This window comes from Phaenicophaeus curvirostris, chromosome 2, assembly GCF_032191515.1.
Source record: "Phaenicophaeus curvirostris isolate KB17595 chromosome 2, BPBGC_Pcur_1.0, whole genome shotgun sequence".
NCBI lineage: Eukaryota > Metazoa > Chordata > Aves > Cuculiformes > Cuculidae > Phaenicophaeus > Phaenicophaeus curvirostris.
This window is the reverse complement of record NC_091393.1, coordinates 96,645,476-96,669,589: the sequence shown is the minus strand read 5'-3', so window position 1 is coordinate 96,669,589 and position 24,114 is coordinate 96,645,476. Positions and strand designations below refer to the sequence as shown.

Here is a 24,114-nt window from a genome sequence, read left to right as displayed (position 1 = left end):
TCACATTGAAGCAGAGGAACCAAAATTGATCCTTTTTGGTAGCTTAGTTCCTCTCTGTACACATGAGTACTGGAATTATTCCAAATTGCTTTTAATCATGTCTATAATAGGAAATAATACTAAAACAAAAATAGAACAGCAAAAGTAATTGGCAGTGGAAAAAAAGGGCTGAGTCCAGTTATGATGAAAAGTTTCAGACCCCATCAAGTTCACTGGGATTTGAGAGTAAAGAAATCATAGTGAGTCAGCCCATAACTCCTTTATATCTCTACTTCTAATACTGTCCTGTGAACTTTTTGGATGTGTTTTTGCAACACACCAGAAAGCTACCACAATCATGCCCCTAAATACCAGTTGTCTCAGCTTTGCAGTAACTGAAAACTAGGGGGGAAAAAATCTGTCCATAGTACCAGAAATAAAGATGTTTGCTTTCCTGCTCACTAATATCCCATATTTGTTTGTCTGGTCTTTAAAAAGTTGAGACCTCTAACTGAAGCTTTTTATACAAGTGGGACAATAAGGTGTTGTTCCTCTATGGATTTCTGGTGTTTAACAAAAATTAGGTTTATGTATCTTCCCTCCTCTAAGGATGATAGAGAAATTTTTCTCCTCGGCTCTGTGGCCTGTTTTCACACAGAGAACTTATTATTCTGGAGAGATTTTCTTGTCAAATACAGCCAATCATCATTGCGTACTCCTTGTTCTTTAAAGCTAGCTAAAAAAAAAAAACCTCAAAATGTCAGTGGCAGTAAAACTCCTTTCCCTTGGCAGCTGTTGTTGCTTTGGTTTGGCTTTTTTAAAGCTCGAATAGTTACTGGCATTCATACCAGCATCCATCTACAAGATTTTAAAACAAAAAGGGGCTTGTGGGTGTGGATGTCTAATCTACAATAGTTATAGTCATAATGTAAGCTCCGTTGCAGCTCACTGCTAGAATACCTTAACCTCTTCTGGGAGGACCACATTTAGCCTTTGTATCCATTCCCTGGAAAAGTAACAGGAACTCAAACTTTCCAGCAACAGTGTTCTTCTCGTCAGCACTGCCAGAAATTTAATGTGTGTGGTTCTTCCAGGAGGTTACCAGATCCCTCAATCCAACTAAATAGATGAAAATCCTGCACAGTACCAACACTGCACATGGAGAGCTGCAGACTCTAGTTTTCTTACATTTATGTTCTTTTTTAAACAGTACTCAGAACACTCACAAGATGTTTTTATTAGAGCTGCAGTCAAGGACACATCAGCTATAATGAAACAGTAAAATTTAACTGCTGCCAACGACATTCTGCGTTGGTCTACAGTCAGTTTGAGCTTCTGCCCAGCATCAACAGGCACCCACAGAGTGACACAAAGCTGCTTCGTCAAGAGTCCTAAAGTTTATTTTGATTTTACTGCAACTCTTCATTATGCAGTTGCACAGTAGTAAACGTGACCTTAACATCGAGTGAAAGTTTCGCAACAATTCGATTGCAAATATAATCTACAACAGCCCCAGAAGTTAACCAGGCCAAAAGCAGAGTTGCAGCTCTTAAAAACTCAGACTATAAATGGCTATACAAGATCACATTTCATGCTGCAGTCTTGCTAGCGTGATTAACTGTAGTGCTGTTACACCTGCAAATCATTGATCTGCTTGCAAATACTGCAAACGTAACATAGATGCCCCAGTACCTGACTAACTTCAAAACAGGTAGCAGGACATGAAGAGTAACACATCAGTGGCACCGCTTAGAACATCCAGTGTTCAAGAAGTGTGCAAATCTCCATGGGATCAGGACTTTGGATGAAGAAGTGATGAAAATTGCTAGAAAATAAAATATCATCATAATTTTAAAGGCTCAAAATGAAGACCTAGTTAATGTAGCAGATAAAAAGTAAAAGCCCTCATCAAGTTTTTAGGATAAATGTTTTAGATGCTAATTCTGTAAAGTTCTATAGTTGTAAAACAAATTCTACTGCAATGTTTTATAAGGCAGAAGGAACAGCCAACAAAGGAACACATCTGAGATTTATTTACAAATCAGCTATAAAAATAGCTAGCTACTACCCTTGCTGCTGTTGAAAAGAAAGCTGCAGTAAAAAGATGAAGTAAAAGATGAAGTAAAAAGAGGCTTCTCTGAAAGCAATTGTCTAGGAACAGATTAAAAAAAAGATAAAACTAAAAGTAGAGAGATGCAGCAAGTTGATTATTACACAGCTCCTGAAGTGAACATTCTGATAAAATACCATGGCCACTCTTCAGAGGCCAGCACATAAGACATTTGATTTCCATCCTTTTAGCATTTTCCTTATTCAGAACAGTGCTTCAGTAAAGACAGCAGATATACTTGGCTCAGGAATATACTGCTAAAGTCACAGAAACACTTCAAAATTAATATGGGTTAGATCATTTCCTCATTTAAACTGGCTTAACTCCCAACCCAATACCTGGTTTTCAACAATTTTCAGCTACAGCATAGTCAGGCCCTAAACAAGTAGCTTCAGCAGCAGCTTGGTAAACGGATTAATTTGTAGCTGTCTCTCCCCACACTTAGCACAATCACACATTCTTGACCTTCCTCAGAGCCCTACTAGCGCTCACACAATCGTGTGGTCAGCCAGATCAGAAAAACAAGCCAGTGTACACTGATTTTTCAGGAGGGGATTTTGTAGTAACATTAGCTCCCTGACCCCACCAGGCTTGCAGCCACAGAAATACAAATACTGGCACAAGGGAGAGGCCAAGAAGGTGTAGCAGGGACTAGCTTTGCCTCAACCAAACACAAAATTGTACTTCAGAAGTTCAGGCCTTGGCTCACTACAGTATTTGCAATCCTGCTCAGCAAAGCACACTGACTTGAGGCCTCAGTTACTATGGTAATAAGCACAGAATAAATGTTTATATATAATTAGATAAATTCTCCCTTCAAGAAAGCAGTTGTCCTTCTCACAGGCAGCTACTCGTTTTTTTAACTAAACAGCTGTAAAAAGGTATTAAAATTTCAAATCTTAACGATCACTATTATTCATTATAAGTTAATGTTAATTCAAACCTATGGCAGGAATTAAAAAAAGTCACATGAAGAATTAGTCAGCAAGAATCCCACCTTTTCTAAAAAATGAACTGTTAAACTCCCTAGAGATGAAGATAATGCTTGGTTTTATACATCTCAGGTTTTTGCTTAAGGAAAACAGGCATTATTAATAAAACTATCTCATTGTTTAATAAAGCTTAAAGAATACTTATTTCAGTACAAAATTAATGAGTCCTTTTCTTCTTTGCAGTCACTAAACTAAATCACCACTACTTACAAAATACAAGCAGTATTTCTTAACTCTACACTTGCTGTAAAGGCACTAAGTTGACATAAACAGGTTAACTTAGTTAAAATGCTTAGTTCATAAACTAGTAATCAGTAGCTTACTTCCTTTTCCAAAAGGTTATGAAGTCAGTAATTACAGTAGAACTGTCTGCCACAAAGAAGAAAATTCTGCTTAGGGTCTTGGGAAACCCTTTGCCACAGCATTTATGTATAACTTGGACTTTTTTAGAGAAAATCCAGTCCTACAATGTGACCACAAGCCATATTCCCTAAAATTGCTTTAAGAGTAAGGAATACTAAAGTTCAGAGAAGACAAGATGATTTCCTAGGATCAATGACTGTAAAAACTTATGACAAAGCTTAACGAAACACCGAATTCCTCCCTGAAGAAAAACAAATAATTGGCAAAATGCAGCAGAAACATTGCCAGCTGATGAGCTGCCTCATTCTTTCCACTATGATGCCATCTGTTGCCAGCTCTTCCTGACCACATGCACTACGTTCCCTCTGACTCTCAGCCTGACCCAGATCCAGCTCTGATCTCAAGTCTTATAATGAATCCAGCTTTACCCACTCGATGGGTGCCAGTAACTACACCTGTGGCTGGTGGTGGTGCTTTAGTGACAGTACCCAAGTAGAGAGGCTTCTGCTCCCAGCCACCAAGAGCATTTCTTTCATCTTACTGAAGTTTTCCTCGCTTCTCCCCAGTCTGCCAACATAACATTATGTTTATTTGCTCCCCGACTCAATTGGCAGAGTAATTACCTTCAGAAAAACTTCAACTACATCAAGAGTTTAAGCTAAGAGGGATAGTATTTTAAGAACTGAGTTAAGAAGCGGCCACATGCAGGTTTATGCCACTAGATCGTATATGGGAAATTTCCAGTAAGCAGGGCAAATCCACCAGTGTATGCTCTCTTCCTGCAGCACAGCAGGATACAGCCTGGCATCTATCCACACACTATAACCTAATAGGAAAGAGTAGTAGCATCTTAAACCTAATAAAATCATAAAATAACAGTTGGGCTATGAATTCCTCCAAGGCAAAAAAATTTTGTGCCTTGCATACCTTGTTGATACACAGGAGATACCAGGAGGATGTACAGCTGATCATGAAGAAAGGGAGTGTAATTTTGACTTGCTCTAAGAATAGGCCAAACGCCTTCCTCCAGTTTGCATGCAAATTTATTAGTGAAGACAATGCAGGTATTTGAGGGAAGAAACTCAGTTTAGAGTATGAATCTTTCTTCAGGGACCATCCACATCAAAACCAGATCTTCTCAGGCATGAAGATTTACAGCTTAGCAGTCTCTGTCAAAGTATCTTTAAAGTGACAAACATCTACATATTTATGGAATATTTTATCTTTGTTTGAATTGAGGGGCAGGAAGCAGCGTGTTATTGCAAAAGGCAATAACTGGATAATTAGGTCAGACTAAATCTCCTTTTATCTTTAAAAACCATATGTAACTATTAATTAATTCATTTACACTTACAAGATAATACATAGCAAGGGGCCAGACATCCCAAAACACTGTCAGCAGAGCTAGGAGTTTAGCTGAGTCAGCTAAATCTAGGCATAAGGAAGAATTTCTTCACTATGAGAATGGTGAGGCAGTGGCACAGGTTGTCCAGGGAAGTTGCGGCTGCCCCATCCCTGGAGGTTTTCAAGGCCAGGTTGGATGGGGCCTTGGGCAGCCTGGGCTAGTGGGCGGTGTCTCCGCCCATGGCAGGGGGTTTGGAACTAGATGACCTTTAAGGTCCTTTCCAACCCAAACTATTCTATGGTTCTATGAAATGGCTTATTATACAGTTAAGCGATCTCAAAGGAGATTTTCTTATTAATATCTTTAATATTTTGAATTGTTTTCAACGTTCTCACAGTACACTGTCTTAGAAATCCTATTTTCATTTAAACATTATATAGTAAAGAGTTTAGTTGGGTAGCTTTACCTAAAAAACTGGATTCACCACGGATTTAGGCTGTAGTACTGAAGCAAAGAAAATATGCAGCTTTAAAGATTTTTCTCCCTTTGAATATCTGAAATTTTATTAGTGAGCTCTTCTCTTTCTCTCATGAAGATTTTTCCAGATAAAGAAAAACAGGAAACCGTTTTCACATCTTAACTAAAAGTTACCTGCTGAGTTCCCCCTGATCCAAAACTCTCTCCAAATGTAACCATGCCACAGCTGTCATGACATACACAGGAGAAGACTCAAAGCTGGCTACTCATGAACAGAGATGTTGAGCAAATGCTTGAACTGGCTACTATGATGCCAAGAACTGAGTATTGTAAGCTTTTGTTATGTTCTATACCATGCATGTACAGATGTATTCAGTCAGAACAAATACCTACACATTCAGAACAAGATAAATGTACACATTCACTAACAAATTAACCACTTGAGCAGCAAATTGTGCTCTGAATGTTCCTAAAATACCAATAAACTAAAGGCATCACCATTAGAGAAGTGAGTTCTTCCTTAACTGTTATACAAACCAAATACTAGATTGAACACTGTACAAATAAGATACATTTCAAAACCTGTCATTACAGTAGTAGAAGTCTTTTGGTTGGGGTTTTTATTTATTTATTTATTTAAATTCTTAAACACAGTTCACTCTACATTAACATAATTCAAAAGAGGGCATTCATCTTTGATTAAGTTGTATTTTAGTTCAGCTAAAGAACTCCCAAGAATATAGCGCTTTATCCACAGATCCCAAGCACTTTAGAAGATTCCAGCTCTGACTGCTTCAATGACAGTCTTAGTACCACAAGCTTTACTGGCTTTAGACATTCTCTGCAGCTTCAGGAGCTTTGATTAGGTAGCAGCATTTCCTCTTTAAAAAGTCCATTTGCAGGGTCATTCAGACTTTGCAGTAACTGGGAGGCTGTGAAAGTAACACAGCTCAGACTGGGTAAGTTTTTTGTTTTATTTGTAGAACACTGCTTACTCCACACAACTATTTCAAAGGCTCTGAACTCCTAAAGTTTGCAATGGGAAACCAGTTTTAGGCTCTATCCAAAGGTTTCCAAGTGCTGACAGCCAGGTTATACTAAAAATTATTTCCCCGTAGAATTAATCTAAAATATGCTGCTTATTGCACTCAGAACAGCAGTGCTTTAAAAAAACCCAACAGCCCCCACAGAAAAGGGTTGCAGGTTGTTCTGAAAGGCAGATCTCCATTTATGTGTCTGAGAAAAAGATGAAGCCTCCATAGATCCTGGACAAATGCCCTCACTGTACCAGGAGTGGGTACATCTGGCATGCTACAGATCACGACTGTCCTGGTCAGCAGTGGGCAAAAGGGGTTCATGCCCAAGGGGATTACATACATGCTCCTCCTTCTCCCTAACAGCAGTCCTTCTCTTTTCCCCTTCACTTCAAGATAAATCCAGCAGTAACTGCCACTATTTGATCCACAGAAAACTATGTTCGTGTTCCCTGGTACTGAGGCATCAATTAGTCCCTTTCATCCCAAGGTATGATTACAGTACACAGGCAGTGGGAATGAAAGCTTTCAGTTGCTTGCTACTGAGGTCTTGCTCCAAGTATTGCTAGAGCGGGAGAGCTCATATCCAGCAGGGCAAGATATTATTAATGGCCTGTATTTATTCTTTGCTATATATGCCAAAACCAGTAAAGCAGCGTGCTGCCTTGCCATACCATGAGGGGTGTTTTCTCAGAATGGCTTCTATTTGCAAGATGGTCAGAACATAAACATTTCCCAGACATGTCCTACACTTTTAGCTCTGCTGGTTAGCAACAGGAAGGCAGCAAAATACTCCCATGAGTACGAGTCAGTCAGAAGACTGCAAATTACATTGGCCAAAAAGCCTCTACTGTGTTGTTTATTCTAGTCCAAAATTGGTGTGAGCTATAACAGGAAAAAGACACTGACTGTAACTAAGTTTTGTCAGAATGGCAGTACTGTCCCATCCATAGGCGGCTGTTACCTTGGGAATAGCAGATCCAGCAGGACTGTATAAACCTCAGTAAATCTTCATCCAATTTTGACCCAGGCAGCTGTAGCATTACTCAGAGGTAACATGCTTATTGCAACATGAAACAATTACCCATATTTTTCCAATGCCATGATTTACATACATTACAGAACTCTCACAGCACTGTGAGGTACAGCTGTGTACTTCACCCAACTCTGCAATGCAATTTTACCAGCTATCCCCAAGTCTGCAGAAAGGGTCACGTAACAACTTCAACTGAATGGCAAAAGACATAAAATTGAAGTTCTTTACATGACAATATGACTTTTTCAACACAAATAGTTTCCCCTCATTAGCATTATCCTGACAATGAATAAACTGCATGATTCTTTTTTGTGTGATGCTGTTGTCCTAATCCTTTGTTTGGTTATTTACGTAGAAACACGTACACCTGAGCCACAAAATGTTCTGTTGAGTTCCCCACAAGCCAAAAAGCATTAGAATCACTACTGATCTTATTCTTCCTGCCACAGACAGGCTTAGAGGGATGGGGTTTTTGAAATTAGATTTCACACTGAAGACAGCGTGGAGCATCTCTTGTTGCATGATATATGCTGCTTAAACTAGGGACAGCACATTTTGCTGAGATTATCATCCAGTGGTAAGATTGTTCAGGCTGTAGTAAAATTCCAGTGGTGGTACTTTTTAGTACAAAACCTGAAGTTGTTTTCAATGTGCCAAGCAGGCTGCAAAATCAAACTCACAATTTCCAGAAAGCAGAATTCTTCTGTATTGACAGAAGAAAGAAAACTAGTACTGTATAACACAATCAGCCAAAATCACATGGTATTTGCTTAGAAATTTAACTTTCAATATGGATACCTTTCGTCTGCTGGGGGATGGGGGGGACGGGTTAATACAAAAACCATAGAATAGTTAGGGTTGGAAGGGACCTTAAAGATCATCTAATTCCAACCCCGCTACCATGGGCAGGGACATCCCACTAGATCAGAATGCCCAAGGCTCCATCCATCCTGGCCTTGAACACTTCCAGGGATGGGGCAGCCACAACTTCCTTGGGCAACCTGTGCCAGTGCCTCACCACTGATAGTAAAGAAATTCCTCCTTACATCAAGCCTATATCGGCCCCTCTCCAGTTTAGTCGTTCCCCCTTGTCCTATTACCACAAGCCTTTATGAATAGTCCCTCTCCAGCTTTCTTGTAGGCCCCTTTCAGGTACTGGAAGGTCACTATAAGATCTCGTCGCAGCCTTCTCTTCTCCAGGCTGAACAAGCCCAACTCTCCCAGCCTGTCCTCATATGGAAGGTGCTCCAGACCTCTGATCATCTTTGTAGCCCTCCTCTGGACCAATTCCAACAGCTCCATATCCTTCTTATGTATTCCATATCCTTCATTTCCAGAACTGGACAAAGTACTCCAGGTGGGATCTCACAAGAGAGGAATAGAGGGGCAGAATCATCTCCCTTGACCCACTGGCCATATTTCTTTTGATGCAGCCCAGGATATGGTTGGCCTTCTGCGAGTGCACCTTGCTGGCTCACAGCAAGCTTCTCATCAACCAACACCCCCAAGACCTTCTCTGCAGGCTGCTCTCAATCACGTCATCCCCCATCGTGTACTGAAATCGAGGATTGCCCCAACTCAGGTGTAGGTCCTTGCACTTGGCCTTGTTGAACCTCATGACGTTCTCACAGGCCCACTTCTCTGGCCTGTCCAGGTCCCTCTGGATGACATCCTGTGCTTCCAATGTGACAACTGCACCACTCAGCTTGTTGTCATCTGCAAACTTGATGAGGGTGCACTCAATCTCGCTGTCAATATAATTGATGAAGATATTAAACAGCACTTGTCCCAGTACGGACCCCTGAGGGATACCACTTGTCATGGATCCCCATCTGGACATCGAGCCATTGACCACTACTCTCTGAATACGACCACCCAACCAGTTTCTTATCCACCGTCCCATCCATCCATCAAATCCGTGTCTCTACAATTTAGAGAGAAGGATGTTGTTCAGGACCGTGTCAAAGGCTTTACAGAAGTCTAGACAGACCACCTGTGTCCACTGATGCAGTTACCCATCATAGAAAGCCACTAAGTTGGTCAGTCAGGATTTGCTCCGGTGAAGCCATGCTGGCTGCCATTAATCACCTCCCTGTCCTCCATGTGCTTGGGCATGTCTTCTAGGAGGATCTGTTCCATGATCTTCCCAGGCACAGAGGTGAGCCTGACAGGTCAGTAGTTCCCAGCATCGTCTTTTCTACCCTTTTTTAAAATGGGCAAAACATTACCCTTCTTCCAGTCTCCAGGGACTTCTCCTCACTGCCATGACTTTTCAAATATCATGGAAAGTGGCTTGGCAATCACATCAGCTAATTCCCTCAGGATCCTGGGATGCATCTCATCAGGTCTCATAGACTTAGATACATTCAGGTTCCTCAGGTGGTCACAAACTTGATCCTCCTCTACTGTGGGAGGGGGTTTATCCCCAGGTCACCATCTTGCTGTCCCATGACCTGAGAGGGGTGAGGAAAAATATAAGCAAATGTCTTTATTCTGACTTTTTCTCTCTGGAAACCCTGCAAGTCCTTCCAGAAAAGGAAAGCCTCCATTTTTTTCTTATAGGAAATTTCTTGTGAGAGAATTCAGCAACAGCACAATTGATCAGAAGCCAATGTAAAATCCAGTGAAGTTACAAATCCATTCCACACCAGAAAGTAGATGGCACTTTGCCAAACAGGTAGTGGGTAGAAGCATTGTGACTTACAGCATACCACAGTAACAAGCTGCACCCTATGCCTGGCAAGTACCCCTTTTAATTAGGCAGTCTTTTGCAACATGAAGTCCCAAAGACTTAAATCAGACAAGATCTTCAGATTAACACAGATTAACAGCAAGTCCAGTCAAGTTATAATTCCTGTAAGGGCTTCTTCAACCTCTGTGCAAAGCAAGAGCTCCCAGCAGCCATAATGACTCCACACAAAAGAGCTACAGTCTTTTAACTGTTCCTTCTCTAAGGAAGAAGGGGATGTCAGGAAGTTAAAACTTTTTAGGATTCTTTACATGACCATGTTTGCCAGAAGTGCAAAGACCAAGCATTCAATGGCAGAATCTACCCTTTCTGATGTTGAGATGAAAGGACAAAACCCAGGATGTCCAAACTCTTGGATTCAGGAACTGAACCTACTTTATGGGAACAAAACACAGAATCCCCATCCAACAGCATGAAAGCAATTTCACGTTTCTACTGAAAGCAGCAGAGCTGGACTGAATTTTGACCCACCACCTAAAAGCTGAGGAGATTCTCTAGTCCCACGTTGCAGACACAGAATATCTGAAGACCACCATGACTGCCTGAACCATCACCTTCAGAATTTATACTGGTCCGAACCTGGATCAGTCAGCCAACATATGACCAGTGACAGAACAGGTACCACCTTAAAATAATTCAAAGAACTGTTTCCACAAGATTTAAGTTACATATGTTAATAGCTTATTAATATCCTGTACAGGCCAGTCCCTAATGCCTAATCAGTTACTGCAGGAAGGTAAGAACTTCACCAGTCAGACAGATATCTGTGTATCTCTAGCACAGTTAAACAAAAGCAATAAGCCTTTACAACCGTGGTAGACTAGCACATCTGTGAAAAAAAAAAACAAACAAAAAAAACCCCCTGTACTGGTGCTTGCAGCTCTTACCTCCAATTATTGCAAGGTCTTTGAACAGTCAGCCCACAGCTCTTATCAGAGTTCCCCAGAACAAATGTCTTCAGAAAAAAGCAGCCAATTATACCAACCCTAACTACAGCTGGATGCCATCAAGAAATCTTATCAGCTGCTCAGCAAATAAGATCACTACACAACATTATTATGCAAACAGCACAGTCTCAAGAAAAATGTAACCTTTTGGTCTCAATCTTTCTTGCAAATTGTTTTCATGTATTTGTTCTACAGAGAGTTAACTGATACAGTGATACAATTGGAGGCACAGGGTCAAAGATACACAAAGCATTTTTATCCCCAGTTTATCCTAGCCAGAACTGGGAGTAAGTCTAGGAGATCAGAAGATCACTCTTTATAACCCAGTTAAGAATAATAAAAAAAGAAAAAATATCATGCAGCAATTTTCAATGTGTGGCTTCGAGTCCCTGGGGGCTGTTAATTACCACCAAGAGCTGATAAAGATTCCTGAAGAAATAGTCCTACTATCAGGACATTCAATTCACACCACTGTGGGCAGCAACATCCACAGACCAGAAGCATTTACAACCACTGTTTCAGTAAGTGCATGTATGTTAGCGACAACTAGACATCTGCATTTGCTTCAGCAATTTGAAATCCAGCATCCTGCAGTGATGCAAAATGAACCAACACCATAAATCACCCTATTAATCTATAGCTTCACAAGGCTTCTGTTGCCCATGCCTTTCTTCTGGTCTTAAGGAGATCCTTTCTAGGTAAAGACAGCAGTGCTCCCCTGTGTCCTGAACAATTATATTTGACCAGTTTTTTCAGCCGTGCCTCACAGGGTCTGGAAAGTATCATCTTCCTCTCCTCCCAAATCTTGGCAATTTATACATGCTCTCACAAATACGCAAGAAAATAAGGGCAGACTCCATTTGAATGATTTCTTTCAACTCATAAGACAGATGTAGGTGTGAGAGAGATACAATGAGAAGCACTTTATCTTTCCAACCATTTGTCAGTTCTAGTCAGTTGTGTATCGTTAGATTTGCTTGTAATTCTACCTATTACAAATTAAATGAGACAACTACATACGGTGCATTGGTTTTAAAGTTCAGAACCTGCAAATAACAGAGCGATTCAAACATGCTGAGAAAGGCCAGTTTTCATTTCTGACGAAAAAAAGCTTCCTCTTTTGCTGATAAAATAGTATCCTCCACCCACTGTAGCTGAAAGCACTTTCCCTCAAAGCCAGCTGATAAAACGTGGCTTTTCTTTTTCCCTTCTAGAGCATTAAAGAAGAATGAGTTTATCTATTCTCATAAAACACTACTGGAGCCTGTGAGAACAAGCACATGCTTAAAAAATCATTTTTTTCAAGCTTTACTGCACTGTCCTGAGAGTTTAACTACTTTGCTATGAAAAGCAGCTTAGTGCCCGTTAAGGGTCAGGGCAGAAGATTACTTAATTAGGTGGCAGCCCTCACCCTGGGTTAACAGAGAGGAGAATGCTCCATAGGAATTGCATCCAGCTATGTTTGTGAGTAAGGGATGCTTATACGAAGACCAACACAGGGCAAGACAAAGAAGGATAAGCTTGGGAGATCAAACATATATACTCAGTTAAAAAAACTTAGAGACAGATAAGGCATCGCAAATAGCAGTTCAAAAGAAGCATGCTATGAAAAGAACTGCAGCTAGAGTCCAGACGCAAGAGCAGGAGCGTGAAAATTGTTTTCCCAACATTAAGTCAAGCACTAAAAAGCCACAGCACTATTTTTAATGACATAGAAGAACCCAAACAGGTACAGAGTTTACATACCTGTTTATTTATCTGTAGCTAAACCAGCTTCCAATTATATGGAGATATGTATTTATCCTAGTTTGAATGGTCCCGATTATGCTGCAGAGGAGCTTTACTAAAGTCAGAAAGTGGCAAAATACAGTACTGTGTTAAACTTACTCTAGAAAAATATATTCATCAATATTTGCAAAAATACAGGTCAGAAATACAGATAATACAATGGAAGGTGTTAAAGGCAGGGCATGGCTTCCTACATACTCTTCTCTACATACTAACAAATGCCATCTTGCATTTTTAACTTCTTTAAGAAGTCAGATATAAAAGAAAAGCAACTTTGACACATTTATACAACAGAAAAAGGAATTAAAAACTAATTAGCTCCTCTTTGTACTGCATCTAGAGGTTCAAAACTAGTAGTAGTGACATAACTACAGTAGAAGATAAAAATAATATTTTTCTAAGTTCTTGCCTGTCTCTATTTGGAGCTTAAAAAATTAACAATTAAGGTATTGTATTCCTAATAGGTGTTTATTTTAGACCCATTACAATATGCAATAGAATTCTAGCCACATTCACCTTCATTTAGATGATTTTACTTGAGATTTGTACCTGCCAGGTAATGCTACAGTGATAGAGATGTAAGAGGTAAGACTGTTTTACATCAGAATTCCTTTTTCTTTTGGAGATCTTAAGGTTGCATTATTATTATTATAATTATTATTATAATTATTATTATTTTGGCTACAGTCTCATCAGTTTAAATACAAGCTGTCAGTGAAATCTAGGAATGTTTTGTTCCTGAACATTCTAGCAACTAGAACTTGTTTTCCCCAAAAAGAAGAGTTGTCCTACTCATCTGTAACTGTTAATAAGAAAAGGCAGGGAATTACTTCTGTGGATCAGACCATTTTTCCATGTGTAACCTCTCACTGCGGCCTGGCCCAGATTCTTACCAATAAGGCCGTTTTTGGTGATTTGCTATTAACTTAAAGCTTACATACATTCATGTTTGTTTGGCATTCTTCTGATACAAATAACCTTTTCTTCACCACCACTTAGTTTCACTCATTACCATGTTCTTCTTTTACTTATTTTTGCTAGATTTTCCTGTGCAACCTCCCTAATCCACTCTTCCTTCTTCCTGGTCAACCTCACCCCTTTCTGCAGATATGAAGACATGCTGCGTATCAGTTTCCAAACAGAACCTTTGTCAGCCATTAACAATTTCTAAGAACTGCACATTTATTGCCATGTTTTGTTTCAATCCTTTAGACAAGAACTTCTAATCTGTTCTTGAACTTCACGGTCACCCTTTATTTATCTAGTTTCCTGAGCAGGCTTCCATATAGGAGATTCCCCATTCCTCTTAGCATTTGTATATCAGCATTTGATTTCAAGATTCCAGGTTTCTCCATGAACTCTTACAGTAACCGTTGCCAGCCTTAGAGCAGCTCAGACTCCCACAAACAGGGCAAGATAGAGAAGGCAGTTCCTTTTCCAGAAGCAGCTGAAGGGAAAGGAAATTCCATTTTAGACTGCAAAGCTCATGCTCTGCTATGGCCCTAAAAATTAAGCTGGTTTTAAAGTAATAATCCAGTCTTCCTTCCCCTATAAATTAGATTGCCATTCACCTTAAACACAATCCTTGGCAGCATTGATTTGCATTTCCCTGGCAAAGTGTCTAGCTATTGTGGGCCAGAGAGCAAACGCCTGAAAAACTACATCAATGTAGTACTGAATCTTCTCCTTGGCAGCATTAACAAAACAATATTTTATACGCAATTAATATTTTCACATCATCACTTCATTTGTCACAGTGTTATGCACTGTGTCATGGTGCTCCAAAATAAACACATTCAGCAGAGCAGAGAAAGAAGGGCAAAACCAGCAAAGGGAATGTGGAATCAACCCATTTTTACTACTTCACTTTACCCTTCACAGAGGTTTTTAATGGTGTCATCTGGCCTACTTAAAACTTTACAATGTACAGAGATCACTCCCTGAGGGTCAGCCTTACTTATGCAAGCAGTTGCATTGCCCTAAATCTTGCCCCAAAGGGCTTACTGAGACTATGTCTTTCATCTTAGTTTACGTTCAGCTACACCAGTTATTTTATTTAGTAAACTACCCACAATACAAAGCGTTAACTACTAGTATGAAACCACAAAAAGATATGTATGCATATCTAGGAATTATCACAGCACAATTCCATTAGTTTTGTATAATTAACTAGCAATGCTACTGCAATGCAATCCTCTAAAATCTGTTCAGTGAGAGCACCTTCCAACCTGGACAGCCTTATGTAAATACGACAAGGACCTAAGGGAAAAAACGGCCAGTGCACAAGGAGAGCGGGCCTCCCCGAGACCCACACCTCCAAGGGTGACCTGTGCTGAGCCTCCTCCCTGCCTGTAGCTTTTTTGACTTTTGCAGAGAGCAGAAGCACAAGGAAGAAAGGCAGAACAACAAGGGCTCCTGCAGAGCAGCACAAAGGGGGCAGCCGAAGCAGAGGATGTGTGGAAGAAAAATGACAATCAGCAGCCCTAACAACCCCTGGAAAACTCGAGGAAGCCTTTCCCCAGGCAGAGACTTAAGGGAGCAGGCACAATCATACAGAATCATAGAATGGTTTGGGTTGCGAGGGACCTTAAAGCCCTTCCAGTTTTAAGCCCCCTGCCATGGGCAGGGACACCTCACACTAGATCAGGCTGCTCAAGGCCCCATCCAACCTGGCCTTGAAGACTTCCAGGGAAAGGGGATCCACAACTCCACTGAACAACCTGTGCCAGTGCCTCACCACCTTCATCGTGAGGAATTTCTTCGTAATGTCTAATGTAAATCTTCCCCCTTCCATTTTAAAAGCCATTCCTCCTAGTCCTATCACTACACGCCCTTGCAAAAAACCTCTCCCCAGCTTTACTATAGACCCTTCAGGCTCTGGAAGGCTGCACCTCAGAGTTTTCTCTTCTCCAGGCTGAACAAGCACAACTCCCCCAGCCTGTCCTCGTAGCAGAGATGCTCCAGCCCCCGATCATCTTTGTAGCCCTCCTCTGGACACATTTCAACAGCTCCATATCCTTTTTATGTTGAGGATTCCAGAACCAGACACAATATTCCAGATGAGGTCTCACAAGAGAGGAACAGAGGGGCAGAATCACCTCCCTTGATCTGCTGGCCACATTTCTTTTGATGCAGCCCAGGATACAGTTGGCCTTCTGGGATATGAGCACACATTGCTGGCTCATGTCGAACTTGTCACCAAGCAGCACCCCCAAGTCCTTCTCTGCAGGGCTGCTCTTAATCACATCATTCCCCATCCTCTACTGAAACCATAGATTGCCCCGACTCAGGTGTAGGACCTTGCACTTGGCCTCGTTGAACCTCATGACGTTCTCACAGGCCCACTTCTACAGCATCTCCAGCCTGCAAACTTGATGAGGGTGCACTCAATCTCACCGTCAATATAACTGATAAAGATATTAAACAGCACCAGTCCCAGTATGGACCCCTGAGGGACACCACTTGTTACAGATCTCCATCTGGACACCGAGCCATTAACCACTACTCTCTGAATATGACCACCCAACCAGTTTCTTACCAACTGAACCGTCCACCCATCAAATCCACATCTCTCCCAATTCATAGAGGATGTTGGTAGGGACTGTATCAAAGGCTTTACAGAAGTCCAGACAGACCACATCTGTTGGTTTTCCCATGTTCACTGCTATGTTTTACCCCATCATAAAAAGCCAGTGGCTTGGTCAGACAGGGCTTGCCCAACCAAGCTGCCACTACCGCCCCCCTGCACACCCCTTCCCGCCGCCATTTTGCATCCTCCTTCTCCCTTCCCCTCCTCCCCTCCCCCTCGCTGGTGACGTCACCGCCTCGCCCCGCCCCCTCAGGGGCGTGTCCCGCCGCTCGAGTGCCCGGATGTGGGAGGCTCCGCCCCGCGCCGCCGCTCGCACCCCCCCTCCCCCCCGCCCCCTCCCTCGCCGCGCGCGCCGCAGCGGAGAGCGCAGCCAGTGCCGCAGTGAGGGCGCCGGGGCCGGCGGCGCCAGCACCAACCAGCCAGGCCGGGGCTCGGCCGATCAGCTGCGGGGGAAACGCCTGACGCCCACCCGCCGCCATGGTGAGCACCCGCGCCCGCCACGCCCGAAGATTCCAGGCCCGCGCGGGCGGGGGGCGAGGCCCGGCCCGGCCGCTGCTACCCCGGCCCCTCCGCCCCCGGCCGGCCACGTCCTCCCGCGGGCGCCTGCCCGGGCCTCCCTGCCTGCCTCCTTCCCTCCCTTCCCTCTCCTGCCTGCCTCCCTTCCCTCTCCTGCCTGCCTCCCTTCCCTCTCCTGCCTGCCTCCCTTCCCTCTCCTGCCTGCCTCCCTTCCCTCTCCTGCCTGCCTCCCCTGCTTCCCCCCGCCGTGGCCGCCCCCGGGGCTGGCGCTGCCCCCGCTTCCCCTCCGCCGCCCGCGGTCTCTCCCCCGGGCTCTCCTCTGCCTCCGCTCCCGCCCCAGCAGCGCTCAGAGGCCCTGGCCCTTCCCTTCCCTCTCACCCCCTGCTTTGTTCTCTGCACCCCCTTACCCCCCTCCCCACCTTGTTTCTCCCAGTCCCAAAAAACTCTTCCCCTCCCTGGTTCTCTCCCCGTCCCCCTTCATCCCCCCCAAACACTCTCCCCCTACCCACCTCGCTCCTCGCTCCCCCCGCCCCAGACGCTCCCCCCTTCCTGCTTCGCTCCTGGCACCCCCTCACCGACATCCCCCCAAGCGGTCTCCTGCTCCCGGCAACCCCTTGCAGCCCCCAATGTTCTTCCCCCCTCTTCCCCTTATTCCTGGGATTCATCTGTTTTCCAGATGCCTCAGCAGCGCCCTAAACGAGCCCCGCATTTCAGTAGCGCTGTCTCGGGGGGGTTGTTTGGCTACCCTCGGTGGGGTGTCCCCCCCGCCCCGCCGCCCTTGGTGCAGCAGCGTTTGGCTGTCGGTGTGCAGACCGGAAAGCTATAGTGCACGTAGCCCCTGGCAGGGAGAGAGGCCAGATAATGTAGACTTTAATTGGTCCGGGTTCGGAAAGCTGACACTTCAAATGTGATAGGCATGTGGGGTTTGAGACCATAAGGAAGATGCGCGGTATGTCCAGGTGTGTGTGTTTGAGTTCCTCTGGGTTTTGTTGTGGTTTTTTTTTTCTAAATCGTGACGACTTAAATTTCCCTTTTACTGCCGTGGAATTTACGCAGTGATACAGTATGGAGTCCTGTAGTATTTTACGTCGACACTAGGGGTATCTCCTGCTTTTCACCACTGCCAAGAAATCAACGCCCTTTTTTTAATAAACATTTGTTTGAGCCGAAATTATCCAGTACTCTGGCTGCAGGAAGACTCTGGCGATATTTTGGTTTTAGTGCTGGAGAAATAAAAGTGGTTTAAACCTTTTAATTCTTCACCCTTTAAGAGCAAGGGTAGCTGTTAATCACATTTCGTGTTAGACTTCAGAGGGCCTGGGAGATAAAAAAGGGTTTTTTTTCCTTTTTAAGCAGGGGGAAGGCACTCTTTTTTTAAAAAAAAAAATAATAAAGTTGTAGCAGAAACTGGTGCGCCATGCTCAGTCTGTCTTTGTGTGTAACTTCAGTGTCTGTTAGATGCGCATTTAGAGAAATATTTCTGAATGTGTAAAGATTTGGTTTCAGTTGGGGACTAAACCAGTGTGTTAACTGAACGCCTTCATGCAGCCTTGGAGTATGTTAAAGCTGTGAGAAAAGAAGGCTCATATTTTGAGTAAAAAGTGTTAATGAAGTTGAAACTTAAAAAGGAAAGTTATGATTAAAAACTATGACATGGTTGCAAGTCTGCTAATTGTTGTGAGTATGTAGATGAACAGTGATGATCTTCCACACAACAGTTGTGCTTATACTCCTGTTAGTTGGGTCTTCTGTGAAAATTTTGTTCTCAAAGACTTGCCTTGTGAGGTATGCTAACATATATAAAAGGAAAGACAATGTTATTTAACCGAGGCCCAAGTGTGTGTTAGTGACCTGTAATGAACCTAACTTTCCTGTATGATTAACTTTGATTTTTTTTTTTTTCTCCTCTCCTTTCTGTTTTAACTAAAGCTGTCCTAGCATCTTTTGATGGTGTAATTGTGTGTACGATTGTATACAATGTGTTGATGCATATATTGGTGGAAAAAAAGGTATGCTGGATGTTATCTCTGCCAGTTCATTTGGTCACATGAGAAATAACATGAAGAGAGTTTTCACTATAGCTGTATGCTGGTTCTGGTAACACCTCATCTTATGTGCATTGTAAGCTGAAAACCAAGCTAGAACTAAACAGCTGAAGCACATAAAAAATGTTTCATTTAAGTTGCTGTTCTTTGGATTGTCATTATCTGTGGTTGTTTCCTGTACAAGAATTCACTTTTAATGAAGGAGTAGAGTCGTCCTTGTTCAAACCTTTACTTTGTAAAAAAGTATTTGCTCAATTCTAAAAGTTTGGAGTAGCATTTCTTTTATATTCTTACAGGACCTGCTGACAGTTACTGTGAAGAAAAGGTTGAATGTATTGTTGTGTTCAGAGTTAGGTAGCTTAAGACAAAACATAAACATCTAGTGAGTCAAAGAATGTAGTGCTGGATGTTTTGGTATAGCCAGTGCTAAAATAATCTGTCAGGCAGAGCAGAAGATGAGGAGACCATTACATAATGCTAGAAGAAATGTTGATATGCTATTTCTGTCAGAGTTGACTTAGCAGGTTTTTCCTATGAGTAGTATTTTTGTGGAAAAGGTAAGTAGCATAGATAGATGCTATTAAGCAGTCTTGGTTTTTGATCGATACTGTGTTCTTGGGATGGTCTGCGTTCTGTTTCGTATCTGGTTCTTAACCTTCATAGTTGTAGGGCAGAAGACACGTAACTCCATAGCAGTCACCCAAACTATATCACATACTGTACGAATCTTCTTTGCTAGACTCTATTCAGTTGCTCTGACGCAATTTACTTGAATAGTGGTGCCTCATGTATTTTCTCCAGCTGAAGCTGACCTAACAGTGTTTCTAAATTACTGAAGCCAAGAACCACCAAAACGTATTTTTTGCAATAGATCAAAAAGAACTCTGGAAGACCATCTTGAATCATTGTTTACCATTTAGCTGGGAGGTTATTTAATAAGTCGTTTTCTTAGCTGGAGAAAAAACTAGTGATTCCATTGCCAAATCATTCTTCCAGTGCTGCTGTTAGAAACATATGAATAGTCAGTTGAGTTTTGTAACAGGTGACAGGAGCTGAGAGGCCCTGACATGGTTTGTCTTGTGTCTTACAGCCTACTGGTGGTCTGCCACAGGTAAAGTAACTGGTCTAGGATTTAAACTGTGAACCTTATGTGTCTATCTTAAGAAGTATTTGGTAGGCCTATTTATGTAAATTTGTTTAATAAAAGAGTTTATTCTGAAAGTAATTTTCACAGGCATAATTTGGAGACTGATTTGAACATGCAAGCTTTCTTTGTGTTGGACAAAGGGAGACAGATCTTGTTGGTAGAGGAGACTTTAAAAAAATTTATGATTTTCACTATTTCTGCAGTAGAAGTAAAGTTATGTCTTTATTCATTAAAGTATTAATTTAACAATAGGGAGAGATGAAAATGAAGTAGTTTAAGGAAGATGCTTTGTGATGGGGATGCTCTGAAAGCTCCAGAATATTCAACTTCTAAGGCATCAGATGTAGCACTAAAAGGGAAGCTTTAAGGGACTGTGATTGATAACGTCTAAATTTTTTTTATTGATATCTTAAAGGAATTTGGACTATCTTCTGTCAGTCAGTGTCAGAAAAGGAGGCGTCAATAGTTCTGGTATTTCTGGGGATATGAGTGAGGCAGAAATGCATATTTTAGTGCAAAGCCATTTATTGGTTTAGTTATCTCTCCTAGTTTTCCTCAGCAAGACATACAAAAAGTTGTTTAGGTGTAGCCAGGCTACTATAAGGAAATTACTTATCAGAATTGATTTGCATAACACATACTTTCAAGAAGAAATTAACCTAGCAATGGAGATCTTACAGATTTCTTGCACCTGGCTGTTGAATTGGTGGTTACCTGGCAGAGTTGCCAAAGGAATAGTTTTTTTCTAATTCTAGGTATGCTTACTAGTGTTCTCCTACTATGATTCATAAATTATACTTCTATAAGATCTTTCAACATTGCTTTGATTTCTTTGCTACTAAAAATTCTTTTGCTTTCCCTTCCTCTTTTTTACTGTCTGTGTTTAGCTCAGTTTTGTTAAAGAAAATTGTGTTCTCTACTAAAATGTTGTAAGTCTGAATGGTAGTTGTGCACGAAACTGTTAAGACTTGGTTATAGTTACATGAAATGGTGACCAAAAATTGCGTTCATAGGAAAAACTTTTTTGTAATTTGAGCTAATATAAGACTTCTTGAAAGCAATTTGCTGTTGATTTCCTTGCCCCTCCTCTCTCCTCCCAAGCCTGTTCTCCCTGCTCTGGGTAGTGTCATTTGTAGATTTCTAATTGGGAGAAAAATTGCACTGCACTGTTCTTTGTTGATTAACGGCCAATTCATTTAGTGACACATTTCCCTGTTTTCTATCCTTTCCTTCTTCTGGCCTGTATGTTTTTCTCTTTTCCTAAGCTTGCTTATTCCTGTGTGTTCCCTGCAGAGGGGCCACAGGGCAGAGGGGGCTGGCTGTTCCCATACTTCCTACATGCTAGTTCTTTGCCAGAATCATCAGGATAAATGGGGAAGGTGCTACTGTGTGATGTCCTTGTCACGATCAAACTCCTCTGCTTGTGGAGGAGCGAACGCTACAAGGCTGGGGGAGTAAAGATTGAAGTGATAGGGAAGGAATGATGAGAGACGTGGATCCACATCAAAAGAGTGGAGTGAAAAGTGCTTACACTTAAAGGTTATGTGGTTGGAACTTTCTGAGCAGGATATTGTAGGAAAATCAGTATCTTGTTTTACTTGCATGCCCCTGTTAAAACAGGAAAAAAGTTGGAACTCCTGGAGCCTGTAAGAATTTTATTAGCTGACTTGATTATATAATATAAATTAATTAAACATTTTTTCTTTCCTGAAGGCTGTAAGACCTTATCTTGATGAGCTTTTGTAAAGCTGGTAAATATTATCCTGGTTCAACAAATGAAAAAGTTTGAGGTCTGATTATTGGAGTCAAGATGCAGCCGCCAGAAAACATGCTGTATGCTGTCCATTTGGCTTAAGGCAGTGTGCAGCGTTGTGCCAGTGGTTGAAAGCTTGGTCATGCACTTCCTTTTTTCCACACCTTTGCAGCATTGTGTCAGCCACTTAATGTGATTTCATTAGAAGTTGGATTTGGAAACGGGCTGTTTATATCCCACGTAAGCTATTCAGGTTTTTTTAGATGTTGGTGGCCTACAGTAATCTTGACACCAGCAGTTTGAGAAAGGTCTGCTGCAAAGATTGCCTTAATGTGCTAAATGAAGTGGGACAGTCTTGGATATGGATCAACATCTTTTAATCTGAAATAGTTAGATCTTTCAGTATACCAGATTTAAATATTTTGGGAATGTCTTCACTGCTGTTTTCCAAGATCAGGAAGTTTAAATGATTTGACATTCATGATTTCGTAATGACTTCAGTACAAGACTAGAAGCAGTGTATTTTGCTTGATATATGATGTAGCTAGATTATTTTGGTCACTGTGTGAAATACTATATTTCCTTAGCAATATTGAATATCAAGATAAGTTTAATCAAGGTTAAACTTAAGCTATGGCTTGTCTTCCTGTTTGTGTCTATTTAGTATACTTTGAATGACAGAAGTCTGTAGAGAGGTTTGGGTTTTGGCTTTTTTTTAAAGATTCAGGTGTATGTAAGAATAAAATCCACATCTTTCACGCGAAGTAATTTTTGGAGTGACTTTTCTTAAACAGGACATTTTATGTAACTTCCTAAATATGTAACTAGAAAATTTTAATTTGGTAACTATACTTTATTAGGCCTTTTCCACGTACAGAAAAACCATTAAAATGTTTTAAATAATGCTGTCAGATACCGTAGCTACAAGCATGTTGTTACTTTAACTGCTCAGGAAAACTATGTAGATGGTGCAAAAGAAGCTGGAGACTATATCTGACATGCTTCTAACTTGACAGCCTGTTGGCCTTGCTATTGATACTCTGTTCCACAATTAAGGAAGAATTCCTAGCGATATAAATAATAATATTTAACTGTGCTAAAGAAATCTCAGAAGTCCTTTAAATGCTTTGGATTAAAGGACAGCATTGCTTGTGAACTGCCAACAGAAGTCTTGGCTACCAAGTTGTAAACAGGTTTTGCCAGTTAATATGCTCAGGTGAATATTTGTGAAGTCTGTGTTGATGGACATTTTTAAGCAAACTGTTAAGGCAAAGAACCGGAACTCCCCCAGTAAGCTGATGCCATGCCTATTTTAAAAAGCTTATGCAGTTAGCTTGAAGTTCACAAACACTTTATGTTATCATCTAGGTTAGATAAAATAGGAATTAAAAACGGTAGCAAGACATTTGTTAAAGAACTTCCGTCAGAATTTGAGAAGGATGGTCAGGGAGAGATGGGGTGACAGATAGGAAGCTCAGAGATGAAGGCTGGGGTTGATATGTTTCTGGGAAGAAACGCAGCTACTGGAAGAGTGAATTCTCACAAGAATTTAATCTTAGGTTCATCTTTTAGTGCTGTGGAACTTCTTTTCTTCCTCCAGTATATTTGTGACAAATATGGAGTCTTTTTATTCTTTAAGTAGCTGGAAACCTTGGGAAGGAAGAACTCGGCCACAGTACTCTTTGTATCTCTCCTCTGTTTTCACCCCGTGAATAACTCCACTGTGTACGTTTATCAGGTGTTTGGATTTGGGTTTTGTTGTTTTTTTTTTTAATAGGTAGTAAAAGACAAAACAACTGTTGTTTCACTGCTGACTCTATAGGTAGGTTCTGAATAGCATCACTGGAGTTTGAAAAGTCACTTGAATTCCTTCAGCTCAGTGACACTATGGCTAGCAGAGAGGACTTCGAAAGGAGTTGTTTTTAAGTTAACTCCATGGGTACAACTCTAGGCCTTAGCTTTTGAAGGAGAACTTCTCATGTACTCTGTGGGCATGATAAGTGAGCAGCTTTTTCAGACTTGTGCATGTAATGAAGTTCCCCTGGGGAAGTCTAATTTAGTATTGAGCCACTGCTTAACTGGCTTAGCACCTTGGCATTTGTGCAGTCATGGGTTAGTTTTATTGATAACACTGAAGGAGTGCTTCACAGATTTCTCAATAAAAGCTTAATTGCATGTAGGTCTAATAACAATAGAAAAAACCCAGTATGATAAATAAGAGAACTTCTAAATAATGATAACATC

General features: G+C 41.6%; 1 protein-coding gene across 1 annotated transcript in view; it reads left to right on the top strand.

The window, feature by feature from the left end:
• The first annotated feature begins 16,751 nt into the window (after positions 1-16,751).
• The window catches only part of PPP3R1 (protein phosphatase 3 regulatory subunit B, alpha), a 42,519-nt gene continuing 35,156 nt past the window's right edge, over positions 16,752-24,114 (top strand). The window contains exon 1 of the mRNA XM_069850111.1: positions 16,752-16,889. Coding sequence (XP_069706212.1) covers positions 16,887-16,889 — 3 coding nt within the window. The 5' untranslated portion in view covers positions 16,752-16,886. The remainder of the gene's footprint in view (positions 16,890-24,114) is intronic.